Source organism: Nyctereutes procyonoides, unplaced genomic scaffold, assembly GCF_905146905.1.
Source record: "Nyctereutes procyonoides isolate TBG_1078 unplaced genomic scaffold, NYPRO_anot_genome, whole genome shotgun sequence".
Taxonomy (NCBI): domain Eukaryota; kingdom Metazoa; phylum Chordata; class Mammalia; order Carnivora; family Canidae; genus Nyctereutes; species Nyctereutes procyonoides.
Genome location: NW_026575140.1, coordinates 57765415 through 57785193, shown reverse-complemented (window position 1 = coordinate 57785193; position 19779 = coordinate 57765415). Strand labels below are relative to the sequence as shown.

General features: G+C 55.4%; 2 protein-coding genes across 9 annotated transcripts in view; one reads left to right on the top strand and one right to left on the bottom strand.

The window, feature by feature from the left end:
* The window catches only part of PELP1 (proline, glutamate and leucine rich protein 1), a 36753-nt gene that overhangs the window by 2476 nt on the left and 14498 nt on the right, over window positions 1-19779 (top strand). Inside the window, exon 1 of one of the 5 annotated variants that reach the window (XM_055305747.1) lies at window positions 16802-17126. The exons of 1 other annotated variant lie outside the window; for it this stretch is intronic. In XM_055305747.1, coding sequence (XP_055161722.1) covers window positions 16878-17126 — 249 coding nt within the window. In that variant the 5' untranslated portion in view covers window positions 16802-16877. Of the gene's footprint in view, window positions 1-16801; window positions 17127-17592; window positions 17629-19378; window positions 19448-19779 lie in introns of those variants that run through there. 3 more of the 5 variants (XM_055305746.1, XM_055305750.1, XM_055305748.1) reach the window with 3 other exon arrangements.
* Window positions 4089-12937, bottom strand: ARRB2 (arrestin beta 2). Of its 4 annotated transcripts, none has more exons than XM_055305754.1 (17): window positions 12782-12936; window positions 12236-12323; window positions 9875-9905; window positions 9200-9260; window positions 9043-9087; window positions 8628-8824; window positions 8284-8343; window positions 7871-7938; window positions 7590-7725; window positions 7336-7420; window positions 7082-7154; window positions 6682-6819; window positions 5760-5843; window positions 5593-5672; window positions 5431-5485; window positions 5058-5164; window positions 4089-4452 (listed from the first exon to the last, which is right to left on the bottom strand). In XM_055305754.1, exons 2-16 carry the CDS (start codon window positions 12280-12282, stop codon window positions 5071-5073), a joined length of 1254 nt encoding a protein of 417 aa, XP_055161729.1. In that variant the 5' UTR covers window positions 12283-12323; window positions 12782-12936; the 3' UTR covers window positions 4089-4452; window positions 5058-5070. The 4 variants fall into 4 exon arrangements, with proteins under 4 accessions (XP_055161729.1, XP_055161727.1, XP_055161726.1 ...); XM_055305752.1 differs by having other exon boundaries at window positions 4091-4354; XM_055305751.1 differs by lacking the exon at window positions 4089-4452 and having other exon boundaries at window positions 4691-5164; window positions 12782-12934.

Below are 19779 nucleotides of genomic sequence, written 5' to 3'. Positions count from 1 at the left end.
CCAGTCTTTACCTAGGTGGCCAGCTCCTGGTCTTGCGGAAGAAGAGATTTTAGGGGAGACGTGGACTCTCACAACAGCTAAGATGGAGGTGGGATAAAGACATTTTGATATGTACAGAGGTCTCAGATTTTTCTCTCAAGTTCCCTTTCTCAGGAGGTTACTAGGAGTAGACCCAGAAGAGGAAGATGTAGGATCCAGAATCTGAGTAAGGCCTTCAACACTGCAAGGGGCGAATGAGAGAACACCGGGTGAAGGCCGCGCCAGTGTGGCAGGCAGGAGGAGCACCCAGTTCAGAATGGGGTGGTTCTAGGAGGCTTCTGGAGAGATTGCTTCACAGAGACGTAAGTGATGAACATCTGTTTCGTTTTGAGGGTATAGAGAGGATATATAGACTTTCAGAGAAGAGTACAGGGCAGAATTGTGAGCAACTCAGGGAATAAGCAGATTCCTAAAATGACAGCTATTCAGGGAAGATGGCCTTGTGCAAGAGGTCATCCATATACCGCGTGACAACTGGATATGTCATGTGTAGGCAGCAAAGTGCAAATATTGAATATTGACCTCACCCCCATTGATACAACTTTCTTGGGAGCATGGGATGCTGGGGCAGGATGGTGTGTGTTCCACTGTGGCGGAGAGGGGCAGAAGGGACTCAGTCTTCAGCTTGAATGGTGGGGCGCTGGGGATGCTTAGAACAAAAATCTGGAACATCGTTGTTCAGGGGCATGGAGGTAAATACCAGAAGAAGCATCTGAAGGAGGTGAAAATGGTTGCCTCTACGGAGAAGTGAGCTGGAGAGGGATAGGCTATAGGCCTTGTGACTGTACCTGGCTCCTTCAACTCTGTGTGTAGACAACTCTGAAACGGTGAAACGGTGGAGAAGAAATGGATAGAGATTTACTTCATGAGGAAGAGGCCCGAGAGTGGAGGAGTGTCTTCTGTTTGGTTTCCTTCCTTCCTTGGACAGAAGAGACTTGCGTGGGTTTCACATGCTGTGGAGGAAGAACCAGTAGAGAGAAGGAGGTAGAGGTCAAAGTCGGGGGCGTGGTTTGATGAATTGAGGTCTCAGAGGAGGTAGGAGGGGAGAGGTCTGAGCCGAGGTGGAGGAGGGAGCTCTGAACAGGAGAAGGCGGCTTGGCCTTGGTTGTAGAGAACCCAGATCCATGCAGGTGTTTGTACATCACCATCCCTGGCAGCCTGATCTCTGTGAGGCTCAGAAGTCACCGTGAGTGTGAGGAAGGTTGGGAATATGTAGTGAGGGAGGTGACCAGGAGCGTAGGGAGGGACAGAGGCTCATTGGGGAATCAAGGGCCCAGCTGACTGTATGTTGGCAGTGGCCCCAAACGCGTCCCCAAGTGCCCAGCACAGGGTTAGCACCTCAGATGTATCAAGAAGTATTTGTTGAGTGAACTAATGTGTGCTATGTGCAGTTGCATTCTGTGATTTTAGTCTGGCGGCACTCGCTAGCCCTGTGCTGGAGCTGCATGGGCTGGGGGCGGTGGGACGGAGCCTGGGCTGGGGGTTGACAGCAGGTGTTTGTTAGGAGGAGCAGTTGAGCTAGCGGATGGGGTTGCATTGGGTAGGGCGGGCTCCAAGTTCAGTCTGGAAGGAAAAAGAAGCGCCAGATTGCGAGGGAACAGAAGGGCCAAGAGCTTGGAGAAAAAAAATATCCCAAGAAGCCGTTAAAAGAGTGATTGTGATTGTCTACCTTAAAACTTAAAAAGTGAATTATGAAAAATATCAGGAGCAGAGGTACCTGGGTCGATTAAGCGTCTCCCTTTGCCTCAGGTCATGATCCAGGGGTCTTGGGATCAAGTCCTGCATTGGACTCCCTGCTCAGTGGGGAGCCTGTTTCTCCCTCTCCCTCTGCTCTTCCCCCTGCTTGTGCGTCCTCTCTCTCAAATAAATAAAATCTTAAAAAAAAACTTTGAAAAAAGTGACTGTGATTGTGTACCTTAAAGTTTAAAAAGTGAATTATTAAAAATATCAGAAACGGGGCACCTGGGTTGGTTAAGCATCTGCCTTCAGCTCAGGTGATGATCCCCGGGTCCTGGGATCGAGTCCTATGTCAGGCTCCCTGTTTAGTGGGGATCTGCTTCTCCCTCTCCCTCTATCCCTCCCCCTGCTTGTGTGCTCGCTCTCTCTTTCAAATAAATAAATAGTCTTTAAAAAAATATCAAGAGCAAAATGCTTTGCAACTAGAGGTGATGGCCTAGCAAAATTGTGGATGTATTAAATGCCATTAAACTACTAAACTGTACAGTTTAAAATGGTTAATTTTATGTTATGTGAATTTTACCTCCATATTAAACCAAAAAAAAAAAAAAACCCAAAAATACAAACCTAGAAACAAATTCAAAAGACAATGACAAACCAGGAAAAATATTTGCAAAATATATGACAAAGAGCTCATTTCTTTAGTGTATAAAGAGCCTTGAGAGTACATTAAAAAAAAGGTACCCCGATAAATCAGGTTTGTTTTTTTTTAAGATTTATTTATTAAAAAAAACAAAAACAAAAACAAAAACAATTTATTTATTCATGAGAGACACACAGAGAGAGGCAGAGACTCAGACAGAGGGAGAAGCAGGCTCCCTGGGAGGAGCCCGATGTGGGACTCGACCCCAGGACCCCAGGATCATGATCTGAGCCAAAGGCACGATCTTAGCCAAAGTGCTCAACCACTGAGCCACCCAGGTGTCCCTCCTTTTTTTTTTTTTGATAAATCAGGTTTTATTTTCACTTATAATCAAATGCAAATTAAAACTCAGATGATACCATATTTCACCTGCTTGATTGGCAGGATCCTAAAGATTCTGTCTCACTGTCTGACCCAGCAAGTCTGCTTGTAAGAGATTGTCCTATATACCCAGCTCACGTGTGCAAAAAAGACCTATCTTGGGGGATCCTTATTGTACTGGTGCCTGCATTCATGGAAGAGTGGACCTCCTTCACTTCGTGTGTGTCGGCAGGAGACTGGTAAAAATAAATGACATCCAGGGACCCCTGGGTGGCTCAGCGGGTGAGCATCTGCCTTCGGCTCAGGACCCCGGGATCCTGGGATTGAGTCCCTCATCGGGCTCCCCACAGGGAGCCTGCTTCTCCCTCTGTCTGTGTCTCTGCGTCTCTCTCTCTGCGTCTCTCATGAATAAATAAATAAAATTTTAAAAATAAACAATATCTTTGGAAGACTACTCCAGGGATTGCTGATAGTGGTTGCCTCTGGGAATGACGAATGGGAGGCAAGAGGGAGCCTTCTTTTCACTGTTTATTGTAGGCAGTTTGGATTTCTTTCTTCATGCCCTGTGCATGTTTGACCTTCATAAAAACATTAAAAGCATAAAAAGCTAAAAAAAAAAAAAAGACATTGTTTCTCAAGTTGTGTGCTAATTCGAGGTGCCGACTGGTGGATCTTCCTGACCCCGGGGGATCGGAAGGAGGTAGAGCTTGGGCTGTGCGTCTTTATGGTGTCTCCCTGAGGGTTCACCCAAAGCAGTGCTGAGCTCCAGGGGCTGGGAGTGCAGAGGTCAAGGAGCAGGCTCACGGGAATTACTGCAATGCTGGTAGTGCCCAGAATGTTCCAACCTGTGCCCGTCTGCCAGTTCTCTGTGCAAAGGGTGCTCCCTCCCTCTGGGGAGATCCTTCCCAAACCCCAAACTCCAGTAGGTCGTGCATTCTCATTGCTCCTGCATGTCCCCTCTGGAGCATGGATCCTGTAATTAAGTCACTAGAGAAGGGTGGTGAATGGTGGCTTTGGTCACCACTACATATCCCTCTGCTGTGCCTGGTACATCACAGGGACTCGGCAGCGAGGCTGTTGGCAGAGTGGCTGAATGAGCCTTAGGAGAATCAGGAGAGAAAGGCTGGGAGGGGGGAGAGGGGGTGGGTTGGGGGGGTGAGCAGGGCAGTGGGGTGTTGCTCACCCTCTTGGCCCAGCCTGGGGTTTTGGGAGTGCCTGAGGAATGTCAGGGGAGGGTGGTAGGGTGTTGCTTCTGGGACTTGCTCTCAGTGGTGTGACTCCCTGGGGCTGCCCAGAGCCTGGGCTGCTGCTGCTGCTTTTTTTTTTTTTTTTTTTAATATTTTATTTATTTAAGAGAGAGGGAGAGCAGGAGAGCACAAGTGCTGAAGAGGGAGAAGCAGGCTGCCCATCCAGTGGGGAGTCCGATGTGGGGCTCGATCCCAGGACCCTGGCTCATGACCTGAGCCAACGGCAGCTGTTTCACAGACTGAGCACCCCCAGGCGCCCCAAGCCTTGGCTTCCATGGCAGAAATGATGACACCAGGCCCCACAGGATGTCACGCAGGTTCCATCCAGTAAGCCCCGGGATCGGGTGGCCGGAGCATCCATAAGGCACTGTGGACACAGGCACACGGCCATGGCAGGTCACCACCGGGTCACATGTGTCTGCCCTGCCCAGCTCCCAGGGACAGTGCTGTGCCTTCCTGTTTCCCCTGCAAACGCACACGGGGACGCCGTGGCTTTAGCAGGCCACACCCTGGAGCGTGGACTGGGCGAACTCCATTTCCGGGTTCCCCTAGACCACACAGACAGCCCGTGCGTTGGGATACCAACGGCCAGCCTGTGGGCCCGGTGGCCCACTGTCCTTCCCCCTGCCGGGCACTCAGCCCCAAGGGAACAGCCGCAGATGAGCAACTGTCCGCTCCTCAAGCACCGCACAGGAGACATGGATGCGCGTGCCTATTCCAAGGTTTATTTTCTTCTTTATGCTCAGAAACAAAGAAGTGGCCTTGCCCCCCCCCAGAAGGGTGTCCTCTGGAAGGGAAGGGAAGCTGTTGCTGTGATGGTGCACATGGGGCTTCCTTCTCCCCACCTTCCCTCCTGTCTCTTTCGCAGCCCCCTCCACAAACGTAGGTGTGAACACAGCCTGCCACCCACTGGGGGGTTGGTTAGTTGGGGAGGCACAACTGGAGTTGAAAAAATAATGCCCATGTTCCACGGAGATGGGTCCAGTGCATGTCTGGGGGCGGCTGGGGGGGTGGGGAGGCTGCTGCGTGGAGGGAGGGCAGAGGCGGGGACCCCCCTCTCCCAGCAGCACCTGAGCCCTCCTCCTAGCAGAACTGGTCCTCGTAGTCCTCATCCTTCATCCCCTTTAGCCGAAGCCGGGCAAAGTCCTCGAACACGATATCATCGTCTGTGGCGTAGCTTGACATTGGGCGGACAGGAGGGAATAAGTGAGGGCTCCAGAACCCCTCTGGGCGCCCTGCGCCCCTCCCCGGAGCCAGGGGGGGTCAGCAGCCTGGCTGGGTGCGGGGGCAAGAAGGTACAGGACAGGCAGCCTCCTGAGGGATGCTAATGGTCTGGATCTGGTGCCCCGGGGGAGGAGAGGGGGGTAAGGGCAGGTGTGAGGGCTGAGGGGAGTCCGTGTCCAGAGCTCAAAGGTCACAAAGTGTGGGGGGGGAGTCTCTTACTTGGTATCAAATTCAATGAGGTTGGTGTCCACAGGGGCGTCTGTGTCAGGAGCAGCTGAGGTGAGGAGAGGGAAGGGGTGGGTGGGTGCTGGAAGGACCAGCTGTGCTCCCCCAGCTGGGGGGGTGCTCCTCTGGCTGGGGGTGGGGAGGCGCCGTGCTTACCTGTCTGGGGCCTGGGGAGGGTGATGTGGTCGTGGGGCTTGGGGTGCATGAGGACAAATGGCAGCTCTACAGAGACGTCCCTGGAGGGGGGGAACAGCATGAAGGGCCAACACTCCCACGCCCCGGGCAGGCCACCACACCCCCCACAGTTCCCCCACCACACTCACCCGCCGCGAGACACCACCAGCTTCACCTTGACCCTGTAGGACACTAGGATACCCAGCACCTCCTTGTTGGCCCCCTCCTTCACGCTGCAATCAGGGGAGGAGCTAGACCGCAGCCCACTGCCTGTGCCCTCGCCCACCCCTGAGGGCTCCTGCCAGGTTCTGGGTGGCTGACCCTTGACCCCCGACCCCCAACCCCAGTGCTCCAGCCAGCAGCGCAGGCTATGCTGTTCTCCTGGCCGAGCACCCCAGCGCGCCTCTCCGCAGGACCAGCTTATGGCTTCTCATGTCTCATAAAAGCAGACAACCTTGTGACCCCAGGGCCCTGCACCCTCTTGCTTTCAACTCCCCCAGCCACACCCCCTGCTGCTTCCTGGAGGTTGGGCCTCCCCGTGGGCCTCGGGCCTGCTGTATGCCTGTATGCACTCTGCTGTGTGCACTGTGCATGATGGCGCCAGTGGGGGTGGGGGGGCCCAGGCCTGACACTCCTGCTCACAGGCACACTGGCACCATGCCTCCTCCACTTGGCTGGGCCTGGGCCACCTCTAAGTCTCTGTGCTTGCAGATCCCTCTGCCCACAATGAGCTTTCCTTGTGTGTCCACGTGACCTACTTACTCTGGGTCCCCACTCAGAATTCATGCCTCCCCCAGCCACTTTATTTATAGTGGCTGCACCCTGCCCGCTCCCTGCCACTACTATCTCCCATCTCTAACCTGCTGCTTCTCAGCACTCGTCCCTTATCTGTTTTCCCTGCCTAGAAACTCCACCTGCTCTGTTTCCTGATCAAGCCCCGACACCCAGGACACAGCCTGACATGCAGCCGGCCCTGAAGGGGCATGTGCGCCCTAGGCTGCGGGGGCGGGGGGGGGGAGAGAATGCCCCAAACCCCACCCACACCCCCGCCCCCACCCAGCCTGGTCTCACATGGTGCTGGAGGCCAAGTTGGTGTCTTCATGCTTGAGCTTCCCGTCCAGGGCAAGACCACGCTTCTCCCGGTTGTCACTGAGCAGCGGGGTGATGGTGTATACCTTGCAGAACGTGGAACTGGGTGACACCTGGTCACTGGGGGGTGGGGGCAAGAGAACGGGGGTCTGGGAGGGGCCAGATGCCCACCCCCAGTGGCTTCTCCACTACCACCCACCCTTTTGTGTTTGGGCTGCAGGTATGAGGAGTAGGATGTGCTCAGAGCCACCTGCTGATGGAGGGAATGCCCTTCCTTGTAGGTAGAATGGGTTCATTCCATCCTCACCCCATCACCCCATCACCCCCCACCCCTGCCTATGGTCCTGCCCTAAGGTGGGGCCCTGGCCGTCCTGCTACTCACTCTTGTTCGATCTGAGCCACAGGACACTTATATTGGGCAGTGCTGAAGAGGCAGATGTCAGCGTACTGTCTCACTGTGGGGTGAGGGGGTGGTGAAGCAGCCGTGCAGGAAGCTCAGGCTGCTGCCCCGCTGGGACCCCCCCACCCCCCGGGGCTGCATCTTATTCTGGGGTGTGTCCCTGGGGCCAACATGACCAGGAGCCACATGGGCACCCCCCAAACCCCCCTCAATTCCCCTTCTATCACCCTGCTTACCAGAGACTTTGATTTTCTTGATGGTCTTGGTGGAGTTGTTGGTGACGTGGACGTTGACGTTGAGGGGCTCCCCGTGGTAGTACAGCTTTTGAGGGGAGGGGTCCAGTTAGTGCTGTCTGCTGGCACCAGCCTCATGATCAGCGTTCCTCCCACCTGCCCCACACACAGACACCCGGGGTCCTGGCAGCCAGCTTCAGGCCTTGGCCAGGGGGCTGTGCGCGCTGCGGCACCTGTGCCACCCTCCTGCACCCCACCTCTTTGTCCAGGGAAGCCTCTAGATGCAGGGACCGGTCAGACATGAGGAAGTGGCGTGTGGTTTCTGCTGATGGCTGGGGGCCGGGTTTCTCCGGGGCAAATTGCACCTTTCGGATCACCAGCCGCACAGAGTTCCTGGGGGTGGGGAGGAGGGGAGGGAGGGGCCGGTCCTTAGATACCCAGACCCCCACTGCTGGTCTGATGGAGGGGCGGGGGTGCCTGGGGCTCCGGGGAGTGGGGAGGGAAGGGTCAGACCACAGGGGAGCTCACATCCCCTCACCTTTTGTGGCTTTTCTCTTCTAGAGATTTGGCACAGAAGGCTCGGATCTCAAAGTCTACTCCACAGGCCTGGGAGGGAGAAAAGGTCACATCTTACACAAGGCTCCTGACACCACCACACCCTTCCTTCCCTCTTCCCTCGCCTTGGCCTTGGGGGTGGGGGTGGGGGGCTCTTGCCCCATTGCTGTCTGGTGTGAGGCACACAGGGCTGGGGGCTCCGTCCTCTGCCCCTGCCCCCGACACCCAGTCTATTGGGCAGGGCACTGTTCCTGTCTGTGCAAGGTCACCCCCAGCCCCAGGGTCCAGGATCCCCTGTCCTGCCCAGGCTGCTCCCCAACAGCCCCCTCCCGGGGCACCCCCAGCTCCCGCTGGGTCCTGTGCTGTCCGGAGCCCTCAGAGCCATCCCTGCCCTACCTTCCCCGTGTCCTCTGGGCCTGGCTGCAGGGTGACAGAGCAGGGCAGGTTCTGGGGTATCTGTGGCGGAGGCAAGGGGAGGCTTCAGTTCTTCCCAAGAGCCCCCCCCCACCAAAATTTCTCCCAATCCCAACTAAAAGTCTGGAAAAGGAGGTGGGGGGGGGGTGAGAGAGGAAGAAGGAGGGGGGGACCCCAGGGAGGATGCAGAGACAAGGGTGCTGGGTGACCCTGAAGTGACAGGGCAGGGGGGTCCTCATGTTTCTTCCAGATCCATCTGTGACAGATGCCCACCCCCCAAGCTCAGTCCTAGACCCCTTGCCCTGCACAGAGAGGGGCATCCTCACTGTGAAGAAAAATGGGTGGGCATGCTGGCCCAGCTTCCTCAGCAGCCGGTCCTGCAGGCGAGTGGGGGGCTGGGGTGGGTTGGGCCCGGGGGGGAAGGCCTGGTAGGTGGCAATGAACAGGTCTTTGCGGAAGGACAGGCCCAGCACATCCAGGTCCTCGCGGCCATAGCGGAAGGCGCAGGTGAGGGTCACAAACACTAAGAGGGAGGGCAAGGGGGGGGCGGTCAGGACCCCTAGCCCCAGCCCCCCGGCCCCTAGCAGCATCAAAGCTGCCCAAACCCACTTTCCCTTCTGTCCCTGCCCTCCGTGTCCCTGGGGTCGGCTCTCCATGTGTGGGATTGGCCCTCCATGTCCCTGGGGTCGTGTCAGTGCCAGCCCACCCCACCTCCCCAGGCCCCCTCCACCTGGCCAGTACCTTTGCGATCCTTCAAGTAGTCTGGGTCCACGAGCACCACGCCATCTGGGAGGGGGACACACGAGCTCGTTTCCTGCCAGGGCCTCCCCACCATCCCTGGGCCCAGGAGCCTCTCCCCCTCCCAGGGCACCTGCTGCCGCTTTCTGGGCACACTTACCCACAGGATCTACTTTGTCCAGGTGATCCACAAAGTCCCGCTTGCCCAAGTACACAGTGAGCTAAGGGAAGAGGGGCACAGGGAAGATAGGGTGGGAGGTTGGGGGGCATCAGAGCCCTTCAGGGTGCCCGCCCTGCCCCTAGTCCTTCCAGGCTGAAGTATCCTTGGGGTCTCCTCCCAGCGGGCTCAGAAGGGCAGAATAGTGGAGTTTCCCAGGGTCCCCAACCTTGAAGCTCTTCACACCTCTGCCCATAAGTCAGGCAAGTGTGAAGTGTGTATGAGTGGTGGGGCGGGGTAGTGGTGGGACAGGCCACAGGCAGGTCAGCTAGAGAGCAGGGTATGGCCTTGCTGGCTCCCCTCCAGGGGCTCTGGGAGATGCAGGCCATAGCCTGGGGAGCTGCTGACCCTTCCCAGCCCTGGGAAAGCTGGCTCCTCAGAGGGGTACAGCCTAGGGCTCCTGGCTCCTCCCCCTGCATCTTGCGAGGGACACAGACCTTCCCCACCCAGCCCCATGGCTGGCTCAGGTTGAGCGGCCTTTGTGGCAAGGGGCTTCAGGAGGGAAGGAAGTCAGCTCTTAGCTGTCACAGGAAGTGGGGAGCCAGGGGTTGGGGATTGGCTAGGGGCAGGCTGGGCCTTGCAGGGGCCCAGAGAGGAAAAGCAGCCTGGGAGACTCACCTTGCAGTTAGGGCTTGACTTCTTGAAGACCCTAACAAAACAGAAAGGGAAACCCCACTGCATCCCTCAGACTTGGCAGGGACCCCCACACCGGGGACCCCCGTGCTGCCCTGAATGGCAGGGCTCACCCGGGGTTCTGTCTGCAGCCTGTGGGGCCTTGCCAGCCCTACCCCTCCCACTTCTTCCCAGAGGAAGGACACCACAGGTCCTCAATATTCCCAACACAGCAAGGGCACCCCTGCCCCTTGGTTCCACCCTTACTAGCTCCCCTCCTCCTACGGCAATGGCAGGAACCACCCAGGCTCTTCTCTTCTCAGAGTGCAACCCCCCCCCCAGGGGGCCTGAATAGGCAGGTTGTAGGAGTGTCTGTCTCAGACCTGGCCCTGCTTCCATCTTCTCCGGTCTCCAGCTCCAAAGACGGTCTCCAGCTCCAAAGATGGCTGGAGTACCCAGAAGGGCAATGGCCCTGCTTTTGCCCCTAAAATGGTTTCTACTTGTACGCACTACTTACGTGTGACCCTACTCCATTAACCTCCAACTGTCCCCATCCCTGATCCCAGCGGCTTCAGAGCCTCCTTGTCTTTGAAGGCTGAGCTCAGATATCAACTCCTTTAGAAAGCAAATCCAGCCCGGACCCTGGTTACTCCTTTTTTGGGGGAGGAAGGGATGTTCCTGTTACACTGCCTTGTGTTTTCCTGGTGGTGTGACAGCATGCACAGGCTGTGAGCTGTGGATCATCTGAACATCTGCCTCACTAGGTAGACGATGCTTCATTGGAAGCTTTATTCAGTTAAGCACCCCCAGCACGCTGCCTGGAGGCGGGCTGCCACTGACACTGACATGCAACTGGACGATAGAGATGATGACATTGGCTGGCATTTGTTGGGTGAATGCCCCGTGCTCAGCACTGTTTCAAGAGCTTCGTGTGTATTATCTCATTTAATATTCTTAGCAACCCAATGACGGAGGTCCCAATGTTCCTAGTTTCCAAGTGAGGGAACCAAGGCATGAAGGACTGAAGGATTGAGCCTAAGACCCCAGAGGGTGTAAATGGTGGGACTCAGATGACCAGAGGCAATGTGGCTCTGAGCCCATGCTCTCTATTGCTAAAACTTCATATTCTCCTGTCTCTGCAATCGGCATTAAACTTGTTTAATTGCCAGAGCTCCCTGCCCCCACTCCCTGCCCCAACACCCAGCCCTGGAGCTAAAACAATCTCAGCTTGGGCTCTACCCACTGCTGAGAGGGTAGGCAAGTGTCTGGCGACCCCTATGTTCTGGCCACCTGCAGGTTGGACCTTCCCCATCCCAATCCGCTATACCTCAGTGGCCATCACTGGGCAGAGTCATCGGATAGTAGACAGTGAGGTCCTGCCAACTAGGCCATCCTTCCTCCATCCCTCCCCCCACCCCCCCCCACCAGTTCTGCTCTAACAACTTCACTTGCTGCTTCTTCCCAGAAGGCCAGGCTGTCCAAAGGTCATGAGGCAAAGGGTATGGGGGTCCCCAGGTATCGCGACCTAATGAAGCAGAGTAAACGTTGATAATGATGGTAGCTACAATGAGCACCACCTCTTGTCCCAAGCTGGGGGCGGACAGCTATGGCTTCATCCAGCTCTCTTTCCCTTTTGCTTCTAGTTTTCCTTTTTTCCCAGGGTTTCTCCTATTAGGAAGAAAGCCACTGGACTATAGTTTTGGGGTAACTGCCCCGGAGCAGCTGCAGGGTGACCTGCCCTTAGGAGCCTCAGCTGGCCAAGGAGGCAGAGTGTGGGGGTGCCCAGAGGTGCCTAGTGAAGGGGCTGGAAGCAGCAGACGTTCTCTCCATTTCCTGTGGCCCAGAATTAGATGGGGGTGGCAGGAATTATGCCAAGTCAGCAGTACCCTTCTGGTCCATCCATCCTCCTCCCTGAACCACATAACGGAAATTGGGGGCCTCCCTCAACTCAGCAACTTCCCCTTTCTTGGGGGTGTTATAAGCCCTAATCCAGGCCAGCAGTCCTGCCTCTGATCATCTCTTTCTATTATGACTCGACTTGAGGCTCAGAAACCTGGGTTCTCCTATTCTGGGGAGCGGTGGGGCTGATAGGATAATGTTTTGCAGAAAAAGAGGCATCTGGGGACCAGGGCCCAGTTCCTGATCCCTTCTGGATAGAGGCATAGTGCCCCAATCTTTTCCTCCTTTGCTCCTGCTCCCCAGGGACTCAGGCATTCACCCACTATCCCCCTGGGGGTGTTGGCCCACAACAGGAAGTGGATTTTGCTAGAGACCAAAAAAGAGAACTCAGGGTATCAGTGGAAGGAAGGAGCCTCGATTGCACAGAAAACATCCGGGGAGTGGATGGCAGATACTGTCTCCCCTCACCTCCGGGAAGAGGGGTAAGGCCCCGAATGGAAGTGGGGGGTCGTCATGCACTCTGCTCCCCCAAGATGAAGCTGTCGCTCCTAGCAACCTGGGGGAAGGCAGAAGTTTGGAAGCAGAGCCACCTGGCCCTTGGGACAGCCCGACCGCCTGTGGGGTATTGGCCAGGAGGCTCTCCCGCAGCTCGGCACGAGTCTAGGGGGATCCCCTCCCAGCATCCAGCCTTCCCATACCCGACCCCTAGGGGCGGCCACCTGCTCCTCCCTCCGCCCCTGCATCGCAGCCTACACCGGAGAACCCGGTCGTCCGGCCCCCACATCCCTGCGGGAACCCAGATGCCGCTTTCCTGCTCCCCTCCCGCCCTCGCCGTCTGCAAGGGCCCCACATGCGTCCCCCTCATTATCCTCGAGGACCGACGCGCGCGGCCCCAGATGGCTGTCCCCCCGGGGACCCGGCCCCCCGGTCCTCTCCCCCGGTGTCCTCGTCCCAAGACCGCCCCGGCCCCCGCCCCGCCGCCCACGTCCCGCCGCGGGGCCCCACCTCCCTTACCTGGTGCCCGGTTTCTCCCCCATGGTGCGCGCGCCCGCCCGGTTCGCGGCTGCTCGCAGCCTCCCCGCCTGCCGCCGGGTGCCTGCTCCTCCCCGCGCCACTGCGCACGCGCGCCCTCCGCGCTCGCTCCCTCCTCCGCCCCTCGAGCCCCCTCCGATCCGGGGGAACCGGGGCCAGAAGCGTCAGCCCCGACCGCGCGCGCCGCGCCGACTGGCTCCGCCCCCGTGCCCGCCCCGCCGCGGCCCCGCCCCGCGCTCCCAAGGGGTCCCTCCGGCGCGCGCGGTCCCCGGGGCCTGCTCTGCCCGCCCATCTCTCCGCCCCTCCGCGCCCCCGGCGGGAACCGATTGGGCTCCCCGGAACCGAGGTGCCCGCCCGCCGGGAGGCGAGGGCCCGGTGATTGGCTCCCTGCGGCCAGGGCGCCTCGGGGGTACCCTCCCCTTTGTTTGCTTTTTCGGAGGCGGTGGGGGCTACGCGGGCGGTGGAAGCGGAGGAAGGAGCCCCGGCGCGGTGTGGGGAGGATGCGGGGATGCACACGTGGGGGAGGAGCCCCAGCTGCGTGCTCGCTCCGGCTCGCGCGCCGCTCACCACAGGGCTCTCAGCCTCCGTCGGCTCGTCCGTCCGCTTCCTTACTGTGGTGTGTCAGCTCCCTCTGCTGTCTGTCCCACATCTGCAGGGTTGCTTGCCTGGGTTCTCTGACTATCCATCTCTTCCATCTGCTCTCATCACAGCCGGCATCCGTCCATGCATGCGTGCATCCGTCCATGCACCTATGCTCCCGTCTATGCATGCATCCGTCCATCTATCCATGCATCCATGCCTATTTCGTGTTAGTCACTGTTCTAGGCGATAGGGACACAGACACGAATTCCCAGGGCCCCTGCTTTCTAGGACACTTTGGGAGACACATAAAACAGGTCTTATGATCCCAAGAATACTAAAGTGGAGGTATAACCCAGAAGGCAAAGCAACTACCAGCGCTTAACTGGGGCAAGGGCGGAGGGAGGGTACGCAGTCCAGAAGAGGAGACATTTGAGGACAATATTTCTAAGGGTGGCCAGAGGTTGAGAAAAGGTATTGCAAAGCCAGAGAAAGGCAAGTCGCGTCCTCTTCCGAAGAGTTTGTGGGGTTCCACCGCAGGAGAGGTGAGGTGGAGAGGGGGGCTGGAACAGTGTGAAGGATTTCGCATAGCAGGTGAAGGGACAAGGTCTTCTGCGGAGCAGGATGTGTGAATCCAGTTAAAGAATGGCACGGTGAGATTTCTCCTTCAGGAGGATAATCCTGGGCAATGTGGATGGTGGAGAGAGTGGGGCGAGGCTGTCGAGGCTAAAACTAAAGAGGAGAAGAGAGGCCAGGCGAAGGAGCCATTTCTAGGGCAGAGTGGATGGGATGGGGAGAGGATGATGGGTGCCTGACATTTCTGAACTTAAGGAGCTAAGGTATTTCTCCTTCTTGCACGTCTTTTCCCATCCTCCCCGTCTTTCCCACCCAAATGAACTAACTTCACATTTATCCCCCCACTGTTCCATTTGCCAAAAAATGACAGTCTCTGGGATAATCTTTAACGTTCAAACAGAGGCAGTTCTGTCACCACCTCTTAAGCTCACCCTTCATCCCTTTCAAGCTTTTGATCATGCATTTCTTTTAGACTCATGAATCACGATGTCAAAGGGTCATGACCAGAAGGTAATGAGATACACCTTGCTACATATCTAATGTGATTTTGGAACTGAAAGGTAGTGATCTGTGTGGCATGAATGCTATGTGTTAAAAGAAGCTAATATAAAGACAATTTTAGGAATATGTTGAAGAAGGCTAGAAAGAATGAAAGAGGTACACCAAATACTAGGTGGGAAAAACCATCATTATAAAGATGTCGTTTCAGGCGCCTGGGGGCTCAGTTGGTTAAGCATCTGCCTTCGGCTCAGGTCATGATCTCAGAGTCCTGGGATCAAGTCCTACATTGGGCTCCCTAGTCCACGGGGAGCCTGCTTCTCCCTCTCCCTCTGCCTGCTGCTTCCCCTGTGTGCACATTCTCTCTCTCTCTCTAATAAATAAATACAATCTTTAAAACAAATTAAGATGTTATTTCTCTGCAAATTGTCTATAATTTTAGCACCATATCAAAGTAGCAATGGGAGGCTGGTCCAAGGTAGTAGGTTATCTCAAGTGATAGTTCACAGTTACAGATCGAACTCCTTTCTACTCTTTCCCCCATCCTCACTACTGCACCTGACTAGTCCTTAAAAATAAATAACAATGGGACTTTTTTTTGGGGAGAGGAATTTGATTCTAACCAATCAGAAGAATCAACTTACAAGGATAGCCAGAAAAATTCTGATAAATAAGAATAAAGTAAGCATTTGTCTTAACTGATAATTTATGTTACACTAATTAAAATTATGTTATTGGTGAGATAATACTAGATAGAGCAGTGAAATAGGGAGTCCAGATATAGACTCACAGTATAGCATTTCAAGTCAATGAAGGAAGAATGGCATATTCACTAAATTGGGGTGAGACAGCTGGCTATTCATTTGGGAGAAAAAAGTTATGTTTCCATATCTTATGCCTTAAAATAAATTCCAGATGGGTTAAGGATCTAAACGCATGGAATACAACGATAAAAGCATTAGGAAAAAAAAAAAACAGGAAAAACAAAACAAAACAAAAAACAAAACAAAACAAAAAAAAAAGGAAAAAAAAACAGGAAAATATTTTTATAATCCTGGAGGTTAGGAAAAGCCTCCTAAGACATCAAATGCCAGGGTTTGCACTTTAGAGTATTTACCATGTGCCAAACATTGCTCCGGGCACTTTACAAATACAAATTAACTTAATACAGCTCTATGCATTAAGGTTTTATGATTATCCCTTTTTTTAAAAAATTTTTTATTTATTTATGAAAGAGAGAGAGGCAGAGACACAGGCAGAGGGAAAAGCCGGCTCCATGCAGGGAGCCCGACACGGGCCGAAGGTGGCGCTAAACCGCTGAGCCACCCGGGCTGCCCATAAGGAGCCCTCTTAAAGGATGGGAAGAGGGTATTAATCACAGAGAATAAAAGAATAATGTCTCCAGGCAGAAGTAGCAGCGTATGCAAAGGTTCTGCGGTAGGAATGGGCTTGCTGTTGGATAGAAAGAAGGCTATTTTGGCTCAAGGACAGGGAAAGACAAGGAACCTGAGAGAACATGTCCAGGTCGGAGAGCTGCCTATTGTTAGATCACCCGGATCCTAACAGCCAAGGCAAAAAGGTGGGACTTCATTCACATATTTGGAGGCCACTGAAAGGCTTTAAGCGAGTGACAAGAAGTGACTTACACTTGTAAAGACCACTTTGGTTGCTTTGCAGAGAAGGGACGACACAAGGCCAAGAGGGAAGCCATATGAAGAGGCCATTATAAGGGGCCAGAAGCGAGAATGCTGGCCAGGACCACAGGGTCATGGGAAATGGAGAAAAAAATAGCCTTACGGGGTTAACGCCTTTAGGACTTGAAGACGGACTAGACAGAGGGGTAGGCAGAGAGGCATAGACGGGGGTGACCCTCAGACTGGACTTTCCTCCAGCTCAAATGATCAAATCATCCCTGTGCACCGAGGTACGCAGAGCGCGGTGCTGGAGGTCAGTCCAGGTTATGTGATCCAGTGGAGCAGCCGCAGGCGTGCAGCGTGCTTGCACCGCGCGGGCTGCAACTTCCAAGAGGAGCGCGGAGACGCGGCGGTGCACAGGCCGGAGCAGCGCCCGCCCCCATCCCACGTGCCCGCGGGTGTGTGCACAGCCCCGGCGGGAGAGACGGCCCCGCGCCGGGGGAGAGCTGGGGAGCACAGGCCGGGCTGTCCGGGCCGAGCAGCCGGTCTTCACGCACACGCCGCCCGAAGCGCGGACGCGAGACGGATTCCGCCGCTGAGGGCGCCTTTTGTCCGTCCCACGTGGTGCACCGCCCGCCAGCGCATGCTCCTTCCCGCCCGCGCCCGGAGCCCCGCCTCCCGCCTCCCAGTGCGCAGGGCCGAGGCCCCCTCCTCACGCCCCCTCCCCAGCAGGCGCCGGTCGCCGTGCGTTTGCGTCATCGCGCCACGCCGCTGCCGGAGCCCGGGTGAAGATGGCGGCAGCCGTTCTGAGTGGGTCCTCGGCGGGCTCCGCGGCTGGGGTTCCCGGCGGGGCCGGGGGTCTGTCGGCGGTGGGCTCGGGCCCGCGTCTCCGCCTGCTGCTGCTGGAGAGCGTGTCCGGGTTGCTGCAGCCGCGCGCGGGGAGCGCCGCGGCGCCCCTGCATCCCCCGGTGCGCTCAGCCCCGCACTTGCCCGGGCTCATGTGCCTCCTGCGGCTGCATGGGACGGTGGGCGGGGCCCAGGTGAGTGCGGCCGGTGTGCCCTGGGCTGTGCGGGGAGGGCGGGGGGCGGGGTCGTGGGGCGGGGAGAGCAGGGGCTTCCCCCGGACCCCGTGTGGGTCTGGACCCCATTCATCGCGCCGGCGGAAACCCAGGGCGGGGGGGGAGGTGCTAGTTGCTCGGCCGCCAGGCTCTTGGTAGTCACGCAGGAGTGGGTTCGAGTCCAGGCCCCGCCGCTCCCTGGGTGGACGGTCCCCCCTCCCCTCCCCCACCTCGCGTGTCCGCTGTGGGGATTGTTTCGACTGAGTGGATGGACGTAGGCGACAACTACTGGCTGAGCTGTTACCGAGGCTCATCCCCGGGCGCTCCGCTCACGATTCCGATGGCGGTGAGCGCGATGTCTTGAAACACTGAGAATCGCGCCGTAGGGACGCCAGACCTGACCTGAGGATTGCAGAGGTCTTCTTGCACTGGAGATGAAGCTGAGACACACCCGCCCCTCCTCGCCCCCACTTTCTCCGGGCGGGTAAGGGTTGGCTAGGGAGGGAAACGGGACAAGCTCATGTGAGAAGGGTCTGTGGTAGGAAGGAACTGACAAGAAGGGCATTGCGTGTGGGGCTCAGACGTGGCGAGGCTGCTGGGGTGGGCGCGCGGTGCACCGTCATGCACGGCTTCGTAGACTGGCTTAGGAGGGGCCGTTTGGGTTATATGCTGGGAGAAGAATCCAGCATCCCTTCAGTTGTGCAAACTAGAAACCCAGATGTCATCTTTTTATTTATTTATTTATTTATTTATTTATTTATTTATTTATTTATTTATTTATTTATTTATAGAGATGCTGTTTAGTTAGAGAACGGGCAGTGGGGAGGGGCAGAGGGAGAGGGAGAGGAAGAAGCAGACTCCCCGCTGAGCAGGGAGCCCGATGCAGGACTTGATCCCAGGACCCTGGGATCATGACCTGAGCTGAAGGCAGATGCTCAACCTACTGAGCCACTGGGCTCTCCTCAGATGTCATCCTAAACATGTTCTTGCTCTCCTATGCCCTGTTGATTTTATCGTCCGTGTAGCTTTCAGATCTGCCTGCCCCTTTTCCATATCCTTCCCCCCCTCCCCCGCTCCCAGGGGAAATCACTGATTGTAAGAACACATGGCCAGTGCCACATTATGTTGTCTAAGGGTGGGTGCTCTTGTAATAGCTCCTCTCTGCTTCCTCTCCTAACCCCCCAATCTTACCCAATCCTTCAATATCCATATACATGAGATCTTTGTCCAGTTCTTGTTACCGGGACCTTCCCAGTGTTGTGCTTCCTTCTGGGAAGAGGGTTGTCCCAACCTGCTGTGCGATTCTCTGATCTTAGCCCCAGATTTATCAGGGACAGTCTCATGGTTGATACTGACATTACTTCTCACTATTGAGGGTGATGGAATGGTACCTCTGCTATCTCAGCCCATTTTGGGAAGCGGGAGCTGATTATGCATTTTTTTTTTTCCTAATCCTCCTCTCTTAATGCACATGGGTTTAGGTATTTCTGAAGTACTGTCTATTCTGCCCGTACTGGTGTGGTTTCTCTCATCCCTTTCAAGTTTTCCCTCTTTCCTCAAGGCAAGCTCATGAACTTAATGTCTTAGTTTTTTCCTTCAAGTGCCTAAGCCTAGTAGAATTCTGAGCAAAGCTAAAGGTGATGTGGGAAACTAGACTCCCCCTTTAATATTGCCTGTGCCACATTTTGGGGGCATATCCTTTTTAAAAAATATTTTATTTATTTATTAGAGAGTGAGAGAGAGCACAGGCAGGGGGGGACAGCAGGTGGAGGGAGAGGGAGAAATAGACTTCCTTTTGAGCAGGGAGCTCAATGTGGGGCTCAATCCCATGACTCTGAGATCATGACCTGAGCCAAAGGCAGATGCTCACCTAGCCACCCAGGTGCCCCATCCTCCCTTTTTTCTTGCTAGTGTTTCTCATATTGGATCCTTTGTACATGGTACCGTCTGGAGAGCTTTCTTAGCTTCTCCAAACATTTCATTCAAACACTTGTTGAGTGTCTGTTGTGCATTAGCTGTTGTGTCTCGCCTCTAGGTAGATACTAAGGCATAGTCTTTTTTCCCTTGGAGAATTTCTGGGCTAGTGGAGATGAGGAATGAAAGTAAGTAAATAGGCTTGGAGCTTATTGGAAACACAAATAGATCCGTTGATTAGGCTGCCTGTTTAGGCTGAATCACCAACTTGCTTTCCTGCAGGTACTGTAAGCTCTAATTCCACTGTGAGACTGGATCCATTCACAGTTTCTGGCGTGGGCTATAGCAGGTCTCCTGACTTGTCTCCCGGTTCTGGCACAGCAGCTGGAGTAAGCTTTTTAAAGTAAAATTCTATTCCGTTTGCTGTCTTTTAAAAATCCTTCAGTAGCTGGGCTTTCTTGGTTTCAGGCCTTTACACTTACTGTTTTCTCTTTGGGATCCTTCCCTGTACTGCTTCCTTGCTTCTCACAAAAATCTTTTCAGTTCTGTGCTTATTTGTTACCGCCTTTGGGAAACCTTTCCAAACCACCTATGATTAGCTGTCCTTCCTTTCTTTCCCTTTTTTTTTTTTTTTTAACCCTTTAAAGATTTTATTTGACAGAGACCGCACCAGCAGGGAGAGTGGGAGCAGGGGAGGGAGAAGCAGGGCTCCATGATGCTG

Coding starts and splice junctions, on each gene's coding strand:
- ARRB2 (XM_055305754.1), bottom strand. CDS start 12,282: ATGACGACCCCCCACTTCCATTCGGGGCCTTACCCCTCTTCCCGGAG. Junction 6,820..7,081: donor GTGGCTCAGATCGAACAAGA/GTGAGTAGCAGG, acceptor CCCACCCCCCAG/TGACCAGGTGTCACCCAGTT. Junction 5,844..6,681: donor AACTTGGCCTCCAGCACCAT/GTGAGACCAGGC, acceptor CCCTGATTGCAG/CGTGAAGGAGGGGGCCAACA.